Raw genomic sequence first — 22,645 nt, 5'->3', positions numbered from 1 at the left:
TGAAGGAGGGGAGAAAGCCTTAAAAAACATTTGAAGAATTCTTCCCTTTGATGGATTAGAAGAGAAATGTTTTTTGAATTAGGGGACTGGATTAGCTGGTCAGACTCTAAAGCAGAACTGCTCAAACACTGGCTCCAGCACAGCTGCAATGCAAACCAGTTTTGCCTGGGCTTTGCCAAAGTGCGGAACAAGAGCAAATGATAAGGGTGTGGGGGGTCTCCTACCTGCAGCAAGTGGCAGACTGCAGGAGGAACTAGGGCTGGGAACTATGAGCACTTTCTCCTCTTCATGCCCCCCCCAAACACCCAAGGTGAAGAGGGGATCTTGTCAGAAATTGTGTAACTTTGCCCCAGAGGTTTCAGGGCAGGGACTGTAGGAGATGTGGCCTCAAGATGGTCTGTTCTACTTTATTGTTTTAAGATATGTTCTAAGTCTTTAAGAAAATTGACAGTCATTGCTGCCAGCAGAAGCAGAGCTGCCTTGTTGGGGCTGGCATGCTGAGGTATTTACAAGGAACACAAGGGGAAACAGCTTGGCCCTGTGTGAGAGTAGAGGTGCATGATTCAGTGCTGGTTTATAGGGATGGTTAAAGGCCTTGAGAACAGGGCTCAGGGGATGCTCAGTGAGGCTGCAAGAGGTCAAAAGTGTGTGTAAATCAGCAGTCATGACAACCTAGGGGCAAGAAAACAACCCCATGGGAATGTGGCTTCCCTGGGAATACCCATTCCTTACACACCCCTATTTGTAGAGACACAAGAGCAGATAAAGAACAGCTCTGCTGAGTTCGATGGGACTCTGCCTGCATTAGGATGTTGGGGTTTGGCCATGTTAAGCAGCTGGAATCTATTTCTACCCCCCCCCCCGCCCCCCATTCCTGTCAAATCTAGTTCTGAAAGTTGGTGCTGTGGGAACCATGATACTCTGTCTAAAGTAGTTAGCATATGGGGGAAAAAAGACTAACCAGTTCAAATTTTAAAATTACTCTAAAATTGAGCAGCCTCCTTTATAGTGTTTGAGGATCACCTCCCAACTCCTAACTTTGTGATGATTAGCAGGGAGTAAAAGGAATCTGATTCATTTTGCTTTGCACTGAAGCCGACTAACTCATTTGGCAGTTTCTGCCATCCCAGTGAAATCTCAGAGTGGCTGACTGGACACATCTCTGTACATGGACTATTTGGTTTACTTCCTAGCACCGTAAACTCATTGCTTTATTTTTATATACAGTTTGGAACACAGGAATTAAGTTATATGAGTAATGTTGGAATGTTACATATTACTAAGCTGGAAAAAATATAATAAATATGGAGCAATAGAAAGCCTCCTTTTGCTGTAACTTTCGTATCCTGCTGCTGCTATTCCTTCTATGTGAGTACACCAAAGTGATTTCATTCCCAGTTTATTAAAGCCAGCTGTGATTCATGTAAAGGTAATGTTGTCCTCAGCTGCACAGTTGATTAAAACTCAGTATCCTCCTCTGTACATGACATCAGAATTGGTGCCTCCCAGGGAACTGCACTCAACAATGAAAAGAGATCAAAACAAAGCAAGCTTCAGCTACAGTTTCAAGGAGGGCAAAAGGGCACTGTGGAGGCAGAGAGTTGAAAAAGTAAGCTCTGCCATGTCCCCTGTTCCCTGAGCTAGACCAGAGCAGACATCCCACACTGCAACAATTTCAGCATACTTTCAGTGTAAGCTTGGAGTCAAGTCCACTGATATCTACAAGCCAAACAGTGTTTTTAAGCTTGTGCAACTTCAGGGGATTTACTTTAGAGTGTAAGTAAGAGCAGAGTCAGGCTCAGTGCATTTGCACTGGTCAGAAACAAAAAGCAGGCCTTCAGCATTTCATTCAAGCTACTCAGTAAAATCTTTCAGTGCAGCCTATCCCAAATATGTACCACTCTCCACAGAAATGAGACTGGGCATGCCTGCCAGGAGCCTTGAAGCAAATATTCTCTCCCATTTACCAAAGCACTGCATCATCTTCTAGACGGAACCATGTTCTTGCCAGTATTTACAGTCTTACTGAGATGCATCAAAGCCCCCCAGCAGAGATACTGAACCACATAGCCTGCAGCAGTGAGATTTACTGTCTCCTCAGCGTATCAGTGGGGGACGGGGCAGTGCGTGCGCACACACACACACACACACACACACAGGCATGAATGCAGCCAGAGGGAGGTAGGTCCAGCCCCCAGCAGCAGGGCCATCCTTCTGCTGCTGGATTTTTCCAGCTGGAGCATCATGCCGGCACTGCTGTAATTTATGGAAATTGGTTTCTGACGTGGGGCTTTTTCTGTTACGACAGGGACCTACTGACTGGAGGAGGCAGAGCTGCAGTCAGGGCAGGAGAAGAGAGGGAGGGGAAGAGGTGGGGAGCAGAGGAAAGCTGGGATACTGGAGACAACAGAGGGAGAAAAAGACAAAGACACTTCAGAGATGGGTGAGTTATAACTAAGAGAGCAGGAAGAAAGGCAGAGAAGGGGAGAGAAGGAGTGCTGTGGGAAAGGGAAAGGAGCTCAGAGACTGAGTTAGCCTCAGGAGGACAAGCATCAGGACACAAGTGCAAGGAACACCCCATCATCTCAAGAAGGATCTGTCCTGTCTGAGTCATCACCATGAGCACAAGGAAGAGCTGCCCTCAGCCACTGGGGCAAGGAGACAGAGAGGAAAAGGAGAGTGAGGGTATTCCAGACCTGGAGCCACAGGAGTGTGAGCTGGAGCTGAGGAACAAAGCTATTCTGCAACAGAAAAGGCGCCTTAAACAGGCCACACAATTTGTGCACAAGGACTCTGCTGACCTGCTGCCCCTGGATGGTTTGATGAGGCTTGGTACCTCCAAGGATCTGGTGAGTCCAAAGGGACCCCATTTGGGAGTGGGTTCACATCCTAATGTCCCCTCCTCCCAGTCATCATTGGGAACTGCCCTCAGGTTTAGCAGAGTCACAGGTCCAGCAAAGACAAAACTGCTCCTCAGCATCATTTAGGGGCAGGTCTGGGTGAAAGGAAAGAACAACCCCCCCATTTTTTGCATGTCTTCCTATGCATCCCCATAGGGGCCAAGCACAGAGGCAGGCAGACATGGAGTGGGAGGATCCAATTTTCCACTCACCCGGTACATAAATACATTCATCTGACATGTATGTTTCCATGTGGGACTCCCCTGAAAGTCCACACATATTCCTGCAAAATCCAGCTCAAAAGCAGACCCAGTCCTCCCTGCACTCAATGTGAAGGAGCAGGAAGGGAAGCACAGTTCCTGAAACTTTGAGGGGCTTATGTTTGACCTTGTCACCTTTTTGGCTATTCTCCTTTCCCCTAGTCTTTGGGTTTTCTTTTATCTGTTTCCAGAAGGGCAGAACTGCTAGCTGTGTAGTGCTAGTAACAGTAGTGATCAGCATCTATTGGTGACACCTTTAGGGAAGAGGCATGGGAGCAAGGTGTCTGGCTGTCTCCCTGTGAAAATATAGAGCAGGCAGCATCAGGAAGGGGATTTGTTCCAGAAATCTGGGGAGAATCTGTAGTCAGGACAGACTTCACAAAGGAAGCATGGCAAGACAGGGAACCATTTCCCATGGGATTTCTTGCTGATTTAATTGCACACATCTCCCCCTTCCTCACACGTTCTGCCAGTTTTTCTCTCTAACTTCTCCTCTCCACTGTGGAGTATAACTGCTCAAGGATGTGGGGGTTTAAACCCTTTTCTCAAAAGAGGGCATGACTCTTCTGCCCAATCTGCACTGTGTTGCTACACTAATAAGAGTTCCTTATTTTTAAATGTGGGCCAAATAAAGGCACAGATGTATCTTAAGCTGCAGCAGCACCCTGGGCCTGTCAGCTGGGGCTAGGGGGTGGATCAGAGGCAGCCTCTGTGGCAGAAAGTTCAACCATTTATTCCAGCTGTGTCAATGGGTGTCATGAAAGACATTGCCCCTCCCTATAGGCAGCACTTCCCTTTGTAATGGGAGGGATCATCACGACAACAACAACAACAACAACAACAACAACAACAACAACGTTGCTTGTGTGCCTGTATCTGCCTCAGGCCATTTCTCTTCTGCTTTATTTGCTCCCTTGCAGGCCTCACCACTGCTTGCAGTGAGGCACTGCTTTGCGCTGCGGCACAAATGTGAAGGACAGGCAGGTTCCTGGGCATTGGGGCCTGAATGTAAACTACCCTCTTTGCTTCTTCCTGAAACCTTTGGGACTTAGCAGTTCTGCTCTGAACAGCCTAGGGCCAGTGCCACAGGCTCTGTGACTGCACACCCTCCTGCTCCCAGCACGCTTTCCCCAGAGCTGTCCCAGCTATAGAGGAAATTCCTTGGTCAGGCAGGGACAAGGGTGGCTCCTCAAAGTAACACTGAGACTTCACCCCATGCTCTCCCAGTCCTTGTCAACAGCACACACAACTTTCAGCAGAGACTAGTCGTCAGTGTCCCTCTGGGGCAGAGCACAGTCACTGTCTGAAGTCTAACAGGGAAGCTGCAAAAATGGCCCATTAGCAAGGAGCAGGCCTCTTCAGAAATCTCTGCCCCACAGGAAAGCAGGTCAGACCAAATCTGAGTCTGAAAGAGTCCATCCAGGCTGGCAGACAGACCAGCACTGACCCTTCATGTCATGCAGCGAGAACTTCAGCTTCAGGAGTGGATATCCAGGTATACCCCAAGGCTTGTAGTTGTACAGTTTTCAGCAGGTAGGGCAACTTTTTGGTCTTTGTGTGCTTTCTGAGCCCAGTCACACAGCTAGAGAGAAATAATACTACCTGCTTTGCTTTGATATTGACTCTTATCACACCATGCCCCCCAAATAAAATTGTGGCGCCAGCCAAAGGCCTTTGTGCATTTTGAGGCCTCTTTGTACAGTGACTCCTGTATATTACAGATTATAATCTTGGCTTTAAGATGCTGACAGTCAGTCTTCTTGAGTAGTCGAAGAGAGGCCTTGTCAGAATCTTTTATTATGAACAGTTCTCCTGATTAATTTAATGTTTTTTTAGGCGTGAGAGTTCCTCATATGTAGACAGTATTTGGTCACTCAAAATCACAGTGTATATGTCATGCATGTTCCATAACAGAATGACTGAAAGCTTTTTATCATGGAGCTAGGGAGCAGTGAATGAAGTATAACATCTTTTTTGCCATGGAAATTTTGCACTGGTGTCAGAAGGCACAAAATAAAGTGTGGCACCTGAGCAAGTTCACACACAGGGGTGAATGTGGTAGCTCTGGTACCTCCATTTCTGGTTTACTTTGGAGCAAGACAAGAACCAGACTTCAGATTTCCAAGAAGAGTGTGCTGCATTCAGCAGTCCCTGAGACTTGATGGGCCAGTGTAATATTACTGTGACATTTTGGGGGCTGCAGATCAGAACCCAACTGTGTCTGTTGAGCTCATGATGCTTGTAGGCTTTATAAAAGAGCTTAATATTTTTGTCCCCAATTTGCAGGGAGAATGTGGAACTAAGGAAAGTTGTCCAAGGTCACCCCACAGGCCTGTTCCAGGACCAGAAATAGAACTGAGCTCTCCTGTTGGTCCTGTTCTGCTGTGGCCCAGGCCATGTCCTGTAAGAATGATAAAAGGCAGTGCAGACTCTCTTGGACTATACTGATAACAAAAGCCAGAGGGTCCTTCACAGGCAACAGAACAAAATGTGCTCTCAGGCAGTCCTCCAGCTCCATGCAAAACCCTATCTCTATTTCCTAATTTCATACTGCTACCCCTGAGATGACAGGAAAGCAGAACAGCAGTAGGAAGTACTGGTGAGGTTGTTCTTGGGGAGAGTGCAAAACACCCCAGAGTCTGATAGCACTTGCAGGGGAGGAGACTTTATTAATTCCCCAAAACATGTCTGCACTGGCAAGTCAGGTAGCAGAGACTCACACCTTGGCAGCCCGTATGTCCTAAGATTAGAGCAAGGCCCCTGACTATTCTGAGTGGCATTTCACAAATGATATGTTTTCTTACACAGTCAAAGTCAGGCTGTTACTTTTTGCCACCATTTTCTGCGTATTCAGGTTGTTCATTCAGTTTATGCAATGCATTCAGTAGTCTCATGGATTTTATGGGCCCATCACATCCCCAACAATGGAGAATTAGACATTTCAGGGAATAGCTCACATTTCCTGCTTTCTTACAACCACGAGTGTGAGATTTTTTTTTTTAAAGGGGGAAGAAAAAAGTAGCTGCATGAACTAAAATATTCTGAAAGTAACAAGAAGATCCAAAGATCTGGCTTATTCCATACCCAAAATCAAGATCCCTAGCTCATACCACTTCAGTAAGTCAGAGCAATGCCTTGACATTTCACACTGGAGAGTCTAAATATGATATGTTGTGCTGGGAACCTGCTCTTTCCAGGAGTCCTGAGAGGGTCTCCCTTGTCACTGCCTGCTGCAACTCTCTTCAGGTCCCCTCCCATCATCCTCTTCTTCTCATTGTTTCCTACTGGTCCAAGACAGACAATGTTCTCCACCTCTCCATCTCATTTGGTGGGACAGAAGACAGGGAGGGCCCCAGAAGCCTGTTCTTGGAATGGATGCCCTCACAGTCCCAGATCTCAGCTCTTCCCCATCAGTGTTTGGCCTTTTCCCAGCCTGAGTGACAAGAAAGGGACAGAGGTGGCAGCTGCAAAGGGCTTGATCATTGCATGGGAAAGGTTGCAAGGAGAGGAAAAGGTCATTTGTATGCCAGACTGTGAGAGGAGATGGCAGAAGAAGGATAGGAATTTGGAGACCTGCTGTCAGCTCCCGGCCTTTTTCCGATGGCCCAGATTTTAGCTGGCAGCCAAACTAGCACTGTGCTCAGAGTATTTAGGGAGCGGAGTCAAACAGCCAACTGTCCTGTGGACTTGTGCAGTGGGCTGGGAAAGGACTAGGCAACAGGAACAGAGGGATATTTTTGCTTCACTTTTTCAACTCCTGCAGTGTCTCTCATGCAGAATGTGCATGATCTGACTCTCACCCCTTGAATGATGGGGAAACAGAGGCACAAGGGACTTAGCACCATGCCCAGAGCCATGCTAAGTATGACCAAAGAGCCTGTAACAGCTCTGCTGCTCCAACCATTGGGCAAAACTGATAAGTCAGTGTGCTTGAAGTTGTAATTTATACACTTCCCTGACCTCAGCATTCCAATCAACCGTAAAGCTAGACAAAAGCATACACATGCTGTAGGATTACGACAGCCCAGCTCATTGCTAGGTCTGTTCTAACTCAGATGTTTGGCCTGCACACTGATAAACTATTACACCAATCCCCTGCATCATATAGTAGATGATTTTTTTTGGAGGAAGATAAGAACAACTGTTTATGCTGTCATGCATTAGCCCCTTCAGAGTCATTGTCCTTCACCATGTATGCAACTGTTACTGAAAATGTTATTGTCAGCTCCTGCAGAAAGGTCATGGGGCCCAGCACGTGGAGAATGGGCCAAGTTACCTCCAACAGGCCTAATTCATTTATGCTGCCCATTGTTGAATCAGTAGCTGTGCAGGAACTGGAGGAACAGAATCAACGTTGGGCAAGAACCCGAGCATCAAGCTGATGATGAAGGGAGCTTTCTTTCCAAAGCAACATTTTTCTGTGATGTATGTATGCACTACACCACTTTCTTCCCTTTTGGCGCATCTTCCCTTCTTCTGCTTAGAAGAAAGGGAGATGAAACTGCTACTGTTATATGGGACAGGAATAAAGCAGAATCTTTAGCCATTGATCTGATGGTGTTCCCTTCTAGCAGTGTACAACATGGGGCTTCACAGATGATCCTCCTACTAGGAAGGCATCAAAATAACATCACTCCTGATCGAGGGGAGCAGAGACAGGCTCCAAAGACCATTAGAAGCTGGGTTTAGTTTCCTATGCAGGGGAAACTTTCTGCTTCCCTCCAAATAATTGCTTGTACACCTAAAGTTTCTGGAGTCCTGCCTTGTTACCCATATGTACATCACCCACCCACCCCTGCCTCCTTTGAAGTTGTAAGTGTGCTTGGTTGGGTGTCAGCACATATACACCAGGTACTGTATTGCAGTACCTGGACAGGTATGAGACTGCTGAGTGTATGTTTGGCTGAAGGAACAGATGTATGTGGGAAAAGCATGCATCAGACATGTCTTCCTCTCCAGCAACTGCATCCCAGAGACCTGCCTGTCACAGACAGCCCAGCACTTTAACATCATCTCAGAGGCTGCAGAAAACGTTTGGGATTTAAAAAAAGGTTCTTGGGATAACCTGTCCTACATCAGGTTGATCAGCTGGGCCAAAGCATTTGCAGGCTGATTCCCTGGGCTAGCAAATCTCCTAGTCCTTAGGTCCATACTTAGCTGGGATTTCTCTTTCTTTCTGGTGGAGACAGCAGCCACATAGCGTGGTCCAGCGGCGCCTCTTGGAAGGCAATCTGAACAAGCTGCGGGGCGAGACAAGGGTTCAATCTGCATGGGTTCAATCTCCGCTGGCAAAAGACCAGGATGAAAAGATGGAAAAGGGAAAGGACAGGAGAAAAGAGACTCCACTCCTGCTAATACAGTGCCAGGTAAGGCAACAACATAGTGCTGCTGATTTCACAGTGATGGCAAATATTCAATGAGTTCCAGTTGCTCCAATCCCAAAGGACATTCCAAGTTATTACTTGCAATGCCAGCTGGGCCACTCTTCTGCAACTGGAGAGAGTAGATTTTCCACATGGCCTCTCCTAGAGTTTGGATTCAGTTCTTCCAACAGACAGAGGAAAGCCTTTCTACCACATTCATGCTAGTTGTCCATGTATTTGAAGATAAATTACCTTCATTACATCTCCTTCCTTTGGAAATAAGCATTCCCATGAGAAGAGGTGTTCCATGCACTTGAAAACAGATACAGAAGCATGCAAGAGCAAGCAGCGTCTCCTTATCACTTCAAGGCAGGTGCTGCCCTAGATGATTTACACAAACTGATCCTGCCCGGTCTGATTTTTCAGGTATCACAGGACCTCCTAAGAAAGTGGCTAACTGTGCTCTGAATTAGCACTGTTTCGTTTCCTCCATGGAGGCAGTATTTTTTCCTCTTATAGATCTTTTCCTCTTATATTATGGTATATGGCAGAACACACTCCTCTCTGGCCCTTACATATAACAAAGCAAATCCAAAGGCTAGGCCCCATAAAATGGCTTTCAGTGCTGCACGGTTAGAGCTGTTCAGTAATATGCAGATATGAGACTCACCAAGAGGTGGACTTGGTATACAAAATCCATTTTACAGCTGTGTTTGTTTCAGTAACCTGTCCTACAAAACCTCTCATGTTACAGTGCAAAGCCTACACTTGCAACAAAAATACATTTGCCTTTGAAAATTCAGCTGGCACAATTAATTATCATATGAACACAGGCTGCTGGCAAGTTTCTGACATGTTAAGATCAAGTCTTTCAGGACCATGCAAATCCATTGACTGGTTTGTTTTCCAACCTTACTGCTGGAGACAGGCATTGCTTATCCTGGGTTTTAGCCCCTGCTGTAGTTAGGCCAACATAACTGCACTTGGGAAAACAGACTCGTAGGATTGCTCTCAGTGCAATTTCTCTAGGTACCTGGAGTCTTCTTTGAGCAAATGAAGGTATTTCTTTTTCTTTAATCAACTCTCTGTATTGCTCATGAAGAGGAAACTCAATGGTATGGGGGTGTTTTTGCTAGGAATGTACATTATACAAGGATAGCGAAGCATAGGTATAATATCCCAGAGGCAGTAACTAACTCAGCATCAGAATCCACTACTCATTCCCATTTGTGTTTCTAACAGGCTGTACCCTTGCTCTCACACACATTACATTTTCCTTCATAGAGGAGGGTTTGCTGGACATCACAGACAAGGTAATAGGTCTAATGTGCACTTAACTCTCCCTGAACTCAGTACCTTTTGTCACAGGTGTTTCTCTCCTTCTCTGTCCAACTTAAGAGCAACCCAGTTTGCCACACTTGAATCTTCTAACATGTAAAGAAGAGAAGCTCTCCTCCCCTTCTCTTCAGTCTTGCTGGTTTTCATGGTCATAGTCCATGTGTGAACTTCAGAAAGCCTTGTCTATAAGTGATGGTTCTACAGAGGGAAATAGAACCCATAGGTTGTAGGTTCATTTTAACCAGACGGATGAGTGGGGACCTTCTGGAGAATTGCTTACTGCTGACTACGGTGTAGTTGTTATTAGAAACAGGACGTGGCCCCAGTGAAGTCTCTTCTCTGTGAAAGAACCTTGTGAGAAAATATCATCTGCCAGCATAAAGCTTCTATTTGCACTCATGCAAGCATACTGAAAATTTCAAAGTGGTGATAAATGCATCAGCTAGTCTTGGCTACAAAATAAAGCTGAATATATGTAGACATCAGTGATTAGCACACAGGGAGACCCAGGCTACCAGCGTTTTCACTTGAATGGTTTTATAGTTGCCCTGTGACTAAGGCCTTGTTTGGTACCAGAGATAATGGACAGCCCCAGTCTGTAATATTTGTACTGCAGAGTCACTCACCCTTCTATTTACTTATGTGGGTTGCTCACACAGTATTTTAGCAAAGTACCCCTTCTTTGTGGCAGTTTTCACAAAGCACATTGGAAAGCCTGCCATGTGACTGACATCTGCACAGTAAAAACAAGCTGTTATTTTTGTAATGTGGCTTGCCTTGTGTTGAATTAGAAATAGATGCTGAACAATTCCAGTGATATCTAAGGCTGCTTTTCCTCTGTGCCAAAGCCACCTGGGATACAGATTGGTTGATTAAAGCAGCTTCTTGACTTTGGAACTGGTATTATTTCAGAAAACAAAGTTTTTTATAAATGATGATCCTTACTGATTCCCATCCTGTCCTTCACTTTCTTGAAAATCTGAATAATACACATTTAAATAAAGATTAACAGTAACTGATGATAGCAGACAAAGTTCTGGGGCAGAGATTAGACTAGGTAACATGATGAATAGTCCTCTAAGTCCAAGAAGGCTTGAGGTTCATCAGTTCATCATGTACTCTTCACCTGGGTTATCTTTGTGGTATGGTGGACCAAGAATTCTTCCCTCGCTCCTGGTGAGTCTTCTGGGCAAATGGTTAGCAGTGTAATAGGAAGGCAGATAGCTTTTGTTCTGTGAGGCTTCTGGAGCTGATTAACTGCTCTGGGCTGTTTACCACCATTAGAGAGTTTGAAATGTCCTATAGAGAAAAATCACTGTCCTGTTAGATCCTAGCAAATTTCTAAGTTGCAACTTTTCCAACTTGCTCTGGAACAAAACTCAAGAGTCTGTTCAGTGATATAGTTTCGGTTTATTACCACAACAATGCGAACAGCTTATTCCTCTTAGGTCTGTCTGCTCCCATAGTGATTCCCTAGGAATTTCTATCCATATTCCAGCTCTCCTGTTTTTGAAGACCTGATACAATGCCTTTTCTGTATGGAAAGCATAGACATTACAGAGCTCTAAAAGTGGAGAGAAGGGACATTTATCCTTTGGGTCCAGTCCATTTCCAGGCTGTTCTCTACCTAGAAGCCTGAAGTTTATATCACCAGTTTTTGCTATAAACAACTGCCACCATGAAGCAAAGTGTGTTCTCTCTGATGGGCCTTGGGGAAAGGAAAGGAGTAGACAGCAGAAGCCTCTGTTGGCAGGCACTGCTGCAAGACCTGGTTGTTTAAAGTCCACATGCCAGATAGCCTGGAACTCTGCTGCAGTGGTTTCTTCTGAGCAAACAGAAGTATTGGTAAAGTCAGAAGGTTCAAAATTCAGCACTTTGCATCTCTTCCCCTTTTGTAAGGCTCTAGCATCTTCTCCCACATACTTACAGCTGTTTTTTGCCAAGGGGCAGAGGGTAAGCATGAATAGAGGGTGAGAGAATGGATGTGTTTTGGAAATAGGCAACAGCTCAGCTGGGTCTCCATGTGACATGCATTACCATGGAAGAACAGTTCAAGCTGCTCAGGAATGTAAGCTGGGATTGCTCATTTGTGAAAAAGCCAGGAGGGCTATTTCTGTGTGAATGTGTAAAGAACTTCAGGGAGAGCTTCTGGGAGCTGGTTTCTCTGGGTTTTGATTCTGTTCCATGAATCTTCCAGCTGGGATCAAGCTGGTGGAGTTCTGTGTGCTCCCAATATGTGACTTCATAGTGCTCTGGCAATTTCCATATCATGTGCTAAAGAGCAGCCTTGCAGATGCCAATAGTGGCTGAGAATGTAGATGCCAGTGTGGCTGAGACCATGAGACTGGCATAATGTAATGGGGAAGGCACAGCCCTAGCAGCCAGAAGTTTGTGAGTTCTGCCTTGGCTTTGACCATGCTAAATTGTTTAATGCACCCACCTTGCTTGGGTGTTGTAGGGAGTCATAAATGTTTACAGATACATGGGATTATTAGCTAACTTAGGCTAGTAAATCAAACTGAAAAAGAAAAGCATTGCAAAAATACTGTGAGAGATGACAATTGTTTTTGAGTGCTATAAGTAGGAGAGTAGTATGCTTTCATCCCAGTCTTTACTCTCCATTGAGATACTGTGGCAATCTATTCTTACTGCCTTGAAATGTTCGTGACATTTGTTCCAAAGTGGAAGCTTGACCTGAACATAATTCTTTAGGAGTAAGACAAACTTTTTTAAATTTAAAAAAACCCCAAACTATAATAAATAAATAAGGAACTGTTGAAAATATGCATCTGTGTAGATTCAGCTGAACACTTCTCTCCTTGTTCCTGGATGTGGCCACACATGGTAAATGCTGATCCACTAACATTCTTTGAATATACATCATATATATGTGATGCATATATGAGTCTTACATGATTTGTGGTGAACTCTGTAGAATAAAATAGGCTGAGCTATCTAGCTCCAGTGGTCTTGCAATTACAAGAGTGACAAATTTCTCAACTAAACAGCTCTTCTAAGAATGTTCAGAACGGTGAAATTCTCGACACTGATGTACTTCAGCTGTGCCTGGGAGTTTAGATCAGAGAAAAAGCTGCCAGGCAAAATAGACTTGAAGCTTCCAGCACACACTGTCTGAGGTTGCCTTGGGTACAATTAGCATTCAAGCTACTAATGGTGCCATCTCTGCAGCAGTCCAGTATTTCTCACAGGAGCTGCTTTCTTCTCTCTCTTTATGTAGTCACAAATAGCACATTTTTGAAAACGAAATCTTGGAAATATTGGTTTTTGCTCTCCTTGATTAATCCATGTAAAAATCATAAACAGATTTAGTTAAGAAATCAGGAAATTGAGACATTTTCCTTTACCCCACTGATGCTGTGCTGTGAATATCTGATGGCCATACTGATCTGCTTACACTGTTTCAAGTACTTAAGCTCTTGACGGGGAGTGAGCATAAGGGTAGGGGAGCTGTGGGAGCATGCTGCTGTTTGTGATTAGCCCATGGCACTGGCTTCCACAGTGGAAGAAAAAAAAGGAATCACAGGCAAATATTAATGACAGCAGGAGGAAAATGAACCTCCCAAGAGAGAAACTCCATGGTTCAGTTCTTTTAGTGTTTGTGTAAGACAGAGTCTTGAAGAAGTAGGCCATCAAAAATGGGTATAGTTAGGCACTATGGGTGGTGCAAGACATATTGTTTAGCTGGGAGTTACTCCATGTTTTCCAGCGTCCTTTCTAAGTTCCTGTTCCTCCTTGTTTTCTGCACAGATTTCTTACTGATGTCCTTGCCAACCTTAGTTTTCTAGGCCTCTGCCAAATATGAGAGCTGCTGTTACTTCAGCACCTCTGGCCTGTCACTAAGGTCCTCTGCACAGAAGGGACAGAAAACAGGTGGTAACCACATTTTTGCTCCCTTTCAAGTGAAAAGGGGTGAAGAGATGAAGTGGGAAAGGCATTGTTCCAGTAAGATCATGTGGTGGGGACTTTGGTGCGGTGTGCAGGGTTCAGTCTTTCTCTCCCTTCTCTGGATGACACCAGTTGTGACTATTTTAACTGTAGTATTCATGTCAATCTTCCTTAAAGAGCTGCCTAGGAATTTACTGTAAGCCCCACACAAAAGTAGACACCACTTGATTAGGTAGCCACTCAGATTCAGGAGTCACTTGGATGTGCCAGTTACCTGGGGAACTGCCTTAAATTCAAGCTCTTCTCAAGGATGCTTGTCCAGGATGCTCCTACTTCTCACACAGACTCCTCCTTCTGAAAGCTGGAGGCCCAAAGTATTCAGAGCAGACATCTAGCCCTGGAACATTTTGCCCTGCGACACTAGAAGAAATGGAGAGAGAAAACCTGCAAAGGCTGAAACATATGCTTATATTTCTTTAGAACCTTTCTTATCAATTATTGCTCTGCTAATAAAATCCACATGTGGTTCCTGAAAAAAATCATCAGTTATGCATCTCTTGACCGGAATACTGCTAAGTTAAACTTGCTAATAATAGACTAGGCTAATAATAGTCTAGGCAATCAAATAAAAATTAAAGAAGACAAGAAGTTCAAAAGGAAGCCTTTGGCAGAAGTTTGCAGAGCATCAGGGAACCTCATTGACTTGGATGAGTCTCCTGCCTTCTGACTACTGCCTAAACACCAAGCCTTTGGCTGTGTTGCTACACAAGATGTAAGGGCTTGTCACAATATTGGAAGAGTGGGTATGTCTATTCTGAGACCATAATAATCTGTTGTTATGTTTTTTCTAGTGCCATGGTCAGGTATTGAAAGCAACTATTAACACGGGATATCAACCGAATCTCATCTCCAAGAGCTGTTTAAAACAGCTGGGGTAAGTCTTGCACAGTAGAAAAGGACAGATAGCTAAAAAAAACCCTATGGCAAAGACCCAGGCACTGAAATTCCACTCTTGATTCCCAAATCACATCCTTACATTGATTCCCAATCCCAGTGATAATGGCTATAAGTTTTGCATGTGCACATGGCTGTTTAGAACAAGATGCAGAGGGTGGGCTACAGGGCAGGCATCAGGAGCACTGGAAAAGTTCTATGTAGACCCCAGACTCAGAAGCAGAGCTGTGTCATTCTGGCTGTGTGTACTGCATGGCAAAGAGGACCAGCTGATGCTCACCAGGTGATGTGAGGAACTCAGCTATGGTTTGCCTTGTGGAATCTGCCTCCAGACATCACTGCTGTATGAATGAGGTTCCTCCTCTTCTGGGCCTGTTCCCAATGGGATCAAGAAGTGCTGGCAATCAGTGAGAAGTCCTGTTCTTCATCCTCTTACTCCAGCTGAGGCAGTAACACCTTTTGTGTCTCACAGGCTAGAAGAGGTGTCTGTCATGGACTGTGGAGAACTCTCTCTTCCCATCCCCAGCGTTGTTGGCCGAGTAGAACACGTGGAGGTGCAATTTGGCCAGGAGACTGTGCTGTGTTCAGCACTGGTTGTAGGTGAGAGCACCAGCCCCTCCTTTCCCCCAGCCTTCCTGTGTCCCTCTCTCCCTGCCAAGGGCATTTAAATGGATCTGTGAGAAAAGGGTAAGGTGGTGGGAAGCTGGTGATGTGGTCACCTGCATTGCTGACAGAACTCATCAAGGGCTGTGAACACCCTCAGTGTAACCAAAGGCAAAGAGCATAGGAAGAGTACAGAGAAGAGAGACTGATGCTGAAGGGGGATAGAAATGAGGTGCTTTTTGTTTGTAATCCAGGATGTGGAAAATTCTCTTTTCTTTTTAAAATAGACCTCTCTTAAAATTATCCAGACTGCTTGATTAGTCCTCTGGATGTGCTGTGCTCTCCTGTGCCCTTGGCTCAGTCATCAGAATAGTGCTCTTGGCTGGCTGGATGCCACTAGAGAAACTGACAGAGGGCACAGCTTATTCACTGGAGTGTTTCTCTGTGTACCCATCTGCCTCTGCTGCAGGGAGCGCCCTAGAAGAACCTAGTAACCCTGGACTGCTGAATCCCCTGAGATGTCCTGAGGTGGGACACTTTGGAGGAAGGAGCTGTAGAAGACAAGGCCCAGTAACTAGGCACAGGAGCACACCCAGAGAACAGCAGAAAGACCGCATGTTCTGCATTTACATTAAGCTCTATGCATGTTGAAAACAACTTACTAGCCCTTTTTTCTGTCCTTTCTTCCCTTTAGCCACCCCAGTCATCCCCTGTTGCCTTTATCTGCCTCATCTTTGATGACTACTGTTCAGTCTTTTACCTCCAGGGCCTCCCTTGCCCCCTACCTCTTTCATGTCCATTCTTCCTGCTTTCCTGATCATCCAGAGAAAAGTTTCTCCTTGTCTACACCTCAGCTCACTCTCCTTCCCTGATTCCCACTCTACTTGCTCTTGTCCTTCATGGAAAGATTGCTTTAGTGCTGGCACAGGTGAATTTAGCCTTGTAGCACCTATCCACTGTGCTGGGATATGGAAATGGCTGCCTGGAAGAAGCAGAATTGCCATATCTGTGCTCAGTGTGTCTCAGAATTGACACACAGTGCTCTTGCTTATGTGGAGTAAAATACATACAACGGTTACAAGGCAAGCAGGCATGCAGAAACTGTGGGAGATGTTAAGGATGTTACAGGTGTCTGCAAAATCCTGCAGAATCCAAGACCTGGGGATTCCTCCTTCCTGGCCACTGAATATCCAGCTGGGTGCAATCTAAGACCCAGGAGGTCTCTCCATCCCAGTCCAATGAATGTGGCTGCTGCTGTTTGAATTTGCAGGTCTGGCCAGCAGCAAGGTTCAGTGTATATTCCTGAGAGGCACGTACATGAATGACACTAACAAGGCCAGCCACACAGACTACCACAGACAGAGCAGAGCCTTTACCAGCACTCTCATAAACATGAACTGCACTCACATACACATCAGTACAGATAGCCCAGTCCTGTTTCTCCTCTCTGGCTGATCAGGATTGAAGTTCACTAGCAAAAACACACACTCACTCTCTAGATTCACAAGCACACTCATATTCACAGATCCCTCGAAACTCAGCATGACCTCTAGGTCTGTCTAATATTCATGTCTGGACACCGGGCCCTTTACCCAGCTGCTGGCTCAGACCTTGAATCTTTCCAGATGTCCTCCTACTTGCCAGCTAGTCCAGCTTGAAGTTTGCTAGCAAATTATGCATATGCACACACACAGCGTTAAATTCACTGGGGAAATGTAAACACACCCAGGTCTTTCCAGTTGCTGGCATTTAGACCTCTCACATACACCCTGGTCTCTCCAGTTGCTGACTCATAATCTTACAGGCCCTGTGATCCATGGCCCCTTCTCCAGTTGCTGGTACCCCGACCTCTCCTACATGCTGGTCTCTCCAGCTGCTGGCACCCAGACCTACTGCCCCTGTGACCCACAGTCCCTTCTCCAGTTGCTGACACTTAGACCTATGAGTTATATGACCTGCAGTCCCTCCAGTTATTGGCACAGAAACCTCTCTTGCATGCCAGTCCCTCCAGTTGCTGGCACATAGACCTTGCATACTCACACAAAGGATAGAGAGTGAGATTACTCAGAAAAAACAGTTAAGAAAAGGATTTAATAAGAAGACAGGATAGACTGCAGTGATCAGGCACAGGACTCAGTCCAGACAAGTGAACTGGTCAGCAGCCTGCTTACATGTGATGGCTCCTTTATCCCCCCTTTCTGCATTTTCCCATGTTTGTTCCTCCCTGATCCACCTTGATACATCCCTTTCCCTACTTTGGCCCTTCCCCTAAACAATTATTATAAGTTTTACATAATCCCACAAGCCCCTTCTGATATCCCATAATAAGTTTTGCACAGTCCCACAAGCCCCCTCAAATATCTTATAATACTCATTGTGATCCTGTTTTCCCCTTCTTATCAGTTACAAATTCAGGTTGACCCTCTTCAGGGTTGTGCCTGAGTAGTTCCTTTAATGGCTCATCGATCTGTGGCAGGGGAGTTCTGGTCTTTGCTACTGTCACTGTTATCACCACTTGTTAATGTTTGTGTGTCCATGTGTTTAATTCATCACTTGCCTTGTTATCTATTTACTTTATACTGAATAGTCCTTAACCAGATAACTTAATGAATCAGATGCTCTCACATTCCACATACTCTTATAGGAGGGAGACACTTTCTTTAGAGGGGCAGTCAAGGTATGTATAGTCTTGAGCCTGACCAGTCTCTTCTCTTTTCTCAGATGATGAAATGTTGGAGTTTTGCATTGGTCTCCAGACCCTGTTGTCTCTCAAGGTAAGGAGTAAGCTTCTTGCTTATTGCCGGGCTCCTCTCAATGAGTCCTCCAAGTTTTGGCTGCTGGAAGCATCAGAAATGCTCATGCCCAAGCCTTCTGGAGTGCCACTTGCACTGCTTGCTGCACAGCTCCCTGGCTGACTGCAGTATGCTCCAAGTCACTGATGCCTCTCCAGTCCCTCTTAAAAGGGACTAATAAAGGAATCACCCCATAGGACACTACAGCATCTACCATTCTTGTTATTTCTCACAATGGTTGCAAATGAGAAGATGAAATTGAGGAGGAAGAGACTGTAAAATGGAGGGCACAATGTGCCACTTGAGTTATATCTGTGTTGCCTTTTGTAGGTAGACATGAACAAGCTCTGTCCTTGCTTTGAGCCAAATGAAGCTGTATGGCCACATGCAATGTTGAACAATGACTGGATACGGGTGGAGAGAGTCCTCTCCTTTTGTCAGCTCAAGTCAGGTTTTGTGCTGTGATCAGCCTGTCTCCTGGGCAGAAAAGAACATGGCCTCAGCAAGCTTGCTTCTGCCTGCCAAATATGTAGTCACATGCTGGGACTCATAAAGCAGGAAAAGCATTGGGCCAAAAGGCTGAGTGATGTGAGGACATGACCCCAGAGGGAGGAAAACTGGAGGAAGGGAGGAGGATGGCCCCGTGGAGGGTTTGGAGAGAAATCCAATGGAGGGAATAGGAGCCAGGAGGTAGAGCCATGGCAGGGAGGGGGAGCTAGGAGGCCTCTCCAAATCCAAAGTGGGGATGTCTGATGATTCTCCAGCTTCTCCCCAGTCACAGACATCATAAGACTGAGGTATTTGCTATCTGAAATGTCCAGCGAGTAACTGGCTCTCCCCTTCTTAGTGCTGCATCGACTTGGAGGAAGGAGTCCTGAGATTTAAAGCACTGAGTCAAGAGCTGCCTTTCCTACATGCCTCTGAAGAGCTTGGTCAGTGACTGGCTGCATACCCCATCTCTGGGGGGTGAGGAAACTTGCTGCCATATGAGAGAGATGAGGGTGAGGTTCACATGCCCCTAACCTTGCTGAGTTCTGGGCTGAGGCATTCACTGGGGAGTGAGAAAAAGGCAAATGGGAGCTGGAAGCTGTTGTTGCTGGGAATGCCTCTTCTTCGGAGAGTTCTCCCTTCTTTCACTGAACCCTCCTGCTTGTCCCCATGTGCTGAGTGGGCACTTTATTCTTGTTTTTCTATCTGTCCCTGGTCCCTCCAATTTCTGTTTCTGCACTAAATTCACCCTACCCTTTTAATAACATCTTTTTACAATGCACTCTATTCATGAGACAAGTGAGAGTCACTTTGAACAATCTTGCCATTCTGTGGACAGGGAGACGGTGCTTTCTCCAAAAGCTTTCAGAGATCGCTATGAATGCTTGCTTCCCTTTTCTCTCTGCCTGGATGAGTGGACTCCATTCCCCTTGCTTTGTGGGAAGAGGTCTGCAGCCAGCCCCCTCACCTGCATGCTGTGAAGCTGGATTTTGTTTCTTCTTGCTGGCTCAGAGCAGAACAGGATTTTCTTGGAAAAACCTTGCAACAAGAACAATGTCAGAGTTCTTAATTCTAAGAAACCTTTGTAGAAATGCTGAACTTAGATGTCCAGAGTACAGTGAATGCTCACAGGTGCTTCAGCTTTGCCAGTGCAGCCTTGCTACTAGGCTATATTAGTGTGAATGGCAATGCTTAGTCTTGCTATACATAGTAACCAGACTTGCACACCCTATTCTTCTGACCAGGCCTCTCCCCTCTGCACTCCAGCTGCTAGAGCTACATTCCTATCACCTCTGCTGCATCATCAAACTGAGTTCCTGCCACTCAGTTTAAATGCTGTGATGAATTACAGCACCTAGAGTCTTCTGTTCTGTCAGTTCCTTTCTTTCAACTTGAAATCTAGTGATTGGACACAGATACATCATCAACCTCAAGCCCTGGCATCTCACAGCCTTTGGTACTCCTTTGGTACTTTGGTACTCCTGCATAAAACCAGAGAACTAGACTTTCTTGTAGTATCAGCTCAGGTCAGAGAACTGTGGACTCATCTGGGTTGAACAAGATGGATATTAAGTCACTTTTTTTTTTTTTTCATTTGCATCCATAGCTGTGTGATAGATACATTGCCTATTTTTACTACCTCTAGGAAGGATGTGCCAGGACAGTTTGCTCCATGCCTGAAAATGATCACAACTGATATTTTTCATAATATTTAGCTCAAGTTTTTCCATATCACACTTGAAACCCAGTGAAGTCATCTCCTCCTCATGACTACTGATTCTTTATCCAATCTCTCCACAATATCCCTTTATCCTCCCATAGAATATCGAGACATTCTCATTTTGCCCATCCAGGGATTAAACATTGCTGACTCTCTTCCTGCCTTACCAAACCTCTCATTGTTGCTGTTGTGCTTCTTAAAATACTTGTGGTTGCTTCCTTGCCCCCCCCTCCACCTTAGTTCTTTCCTAAACCAGATGCAGAACTCTAACACAGTAAAACCAGGGAGTTACTGCCTGGCTGATACATGTGACACACTTACTAATATTAGCTGCTGTGACTGGCATCTGCCCCTCCTAAAAACAGCCTCAGGCTGGTGACTTTTATTGTTAGTCATATCCTCCAGCCTCTGATCTGTTGCTTGGCTTCTGAGCCATTCTTCCACTTGTGCATCTGATTATTTCTTCCTGTGTGAATTGCTTTTCATGCATCTCCCGAATGACACCAATAGTTCAGAGTTTTATCTCATTTGTATCTGCACCCACAGGCTTCTTGATGATCTTGTCTCCCAAAGTACCAGTAATCCCTTCTGGATTTGTATCACCTGCATGTCTGACTGCCTTCTCAAGCCTAGGGGTTTTTAGTAACAGTTCACACTTGTACTGGACCCATCCTGCATGCCAGCTGGAATCTACCTGGTACCTAGGTCACTCTGCTGAAAAAATCTTGTTTGTGTTAGATGAGACACTTGCTCCTATGTTCCTGCGTGTAGCAACTCACCTAGCTTCCACCTCTTGCTTCCCTCTAAAAATAGCATGGGGAACTATGGCAAATAACCTACTAAAGCTGACAAATAGCATGTCTATTGCATCTTGTTATTCATTAACCTTCCTGATCTGTTAAAAAACAAAAAATAAAAATCAAGGATCTTCACCAAATCAGACTGAACCTAACAGAAATCTTTCCATTCATTTAAGGGGTGCTGGATTGGATCCTATAGAAAGTTGGCATGATTTTGGGTTGACATCTCCATTTTGACTGCTACCTGTCACAGCCCTGCAGATGCTTGCACACAAGCTGCTGTTGGAATTCACCAGGTGCTGTTCTCACACATCAGACTTGGCATACTCTCTTTTTTTGCTCATCTTCATTCATCAAATCATTAGAAGTTCATATTCCTCTGCTAAATAATGTGCTATGGCAGGTGGAAATATCCAGCTCTGCCTGTCTCTTCCTCTGCTCTCTGCATAATGAAACCTTCTTGGCATCCTCTCTATCTCTGCCCAAGTGAATCATCCACTCTCCCACACTGGTAACAAATTTGCTCTTTCCAAAAGGAATCTTTTCCTTCTTTAGATAATCCTTTTAACAACACTTTCATATACACTGGTTGCTAATACTCTCTTACATTCTGCCACTATTTTGTCAGTCTTTCCTCTTTGCTCTTAGCAATTGCATGCATGAATGTAGACTGTACCACTTCTCAGTCACAGACAGGATGTTTTCAGCAAGTGCTAAGTCAGTGTGGGAGAGCTTTATAGTCAACTGTGAAATCAGCTCCAGAGCATGAGACACGCTCTTCACCCTCCTCCTGCCCACGTCAGTTAAACATCCAGGTCCCCTCAGTAAAATTATCTTCCTCCTGAACATTGAGGAACCTGTTGGAAACAGTTATCCTGAAACCTCCTCATCAAGCTTTGTTGCAGGCAGAGTTTACAGAAGAAGCTATGACTAAATGAGACCTGCTGGTCATAACACCACAGCTGACAGCACACTTCAACTCAGTCTCTAAGTGACAGTCTAATCCTACATTGTCAGTACCTGCTTTCCTCACCATTGAACAGAACTCCTGGTGGGTTTTCATCTCCCAGAACTCTCTGGCATTAAATGACATGTTGTCACTAATTCTAACACATGTATTCTGAATTAATGCACAAACTGGTGTTTTCTCAAAAGACCAGCCTTCTTGGCGTTGTGTCCTTACATGGGACTCCCAGTTTCCATCGTGAAAGAGAAAAATTTTGTCTTTCAAAGATGTAAAGAGGAGTTATAAAACAGGACTGATAATGCCTCAAAGAAGCAAGCTCAATCCCATTCACATGAAACATTATTATTTTTTAAAATCTCCTGACTTTAGGGAGTCCAATATGTCATTTTTTAAGCAGGTTGGCAAGGCTGAAGACCGTTTCAACTGTAGTTTCCTTTGGAAAAGCTGGTTACACGGGCGCATTTCTGTGCCCCCAACACCAGTTACCCCAGTTGTTTTTTTTTGGGGGGGGAGGGGAAGTAGGGAACTGTCTAAAGGTCTTTTCCACTGGAGA

The 22,645-nt window shown here is 45.2% G+C and overlaps 1 protein-coding gene and 1 long non-coding RNA gene across 2 annotated transcripts; one reads left to right on the top strand and one right to left on the bottom strand.

The window, feature by feature from the left end:
* The first annotated feature begins 2,618 nt into the window (after window positions 1–2,618).
* Window positions 2,619–22,450, top strand: NRIP2 (nuclear receptor interacting protein 2). Its single transcript, XM_026079967.1, has 6 exons — window positions 2,619–2,849; window positions 8,350–8,526; window positions 14,619–14,701; window positions 15,194–15,321; window positions 18,046–18,098; window positions 18,964–22,450. The coding sequence occupies exons 1-6, from the start codon at window positions 2,619–2,621 to the stop codon at window positions 19,054–19,056; spliced, it is 765 nt and encodes a 254-aa protein (XP_025935752.1). The 3' UTR covers window positions 19,057–22,450.
* Window positions 11,252–15,209, bottom strand: LOC112972859. The gene is made up of 2 exons (XR_003255807.1): window positions 15,002–15,209; window positions 11,252–14,187 (listed from the first exon to the last, which is right to left on the bottom strand). It is a non-coding gene; the product is annotated as an uncharacterized LOC112972859 (long non-coding RNA).
* Window positions 22,451–22,645: the final 195 nt, after the last annotated feature.

Source organism: Apteryx rowi, unplaced genomic scaffold, assembly GCF_003343035.1.
Source record: "Apteryx rowi isolate R43461 unplaced genomic scaffold, aptRow1 scaffold_506, whole genome shotgun sequence".
NCBI lineage: Eukaryota > Metazoa > Chordata > Aves > Apterygiformes > Apterygidae > Apteryx > Apteryx rowi.
This window is presented reverse-complemented; position numbering and strand designations above follow the sequence as displayed.

Excerpts from the sequence above, each read along its gene's own strand:
- NRIP2 (XM_026079967.1), top strand. The coding sequence starts at position 2,619 with ATGAGCACAAGGAAGAGCTGCCCTCAGCCACTGGGGCAAGGAGACAGA. Across the intron at positions 8,527-14,618 it reads TCCTGCTAATACAGTGCCAG|TGCCATGGTCAGGTATTGAA; the intron begins GTAAGGCAACAA and ends TGTTTTTTCTAG. Across the intron at positions 14,702-15,193 it reads AGCTGTTTAAAACAGCTGGG|GCTAGAAGAGGTGTCTGTCA; the intron begins GTAAGTCTTGCA and ends TGTGTCTCACAG.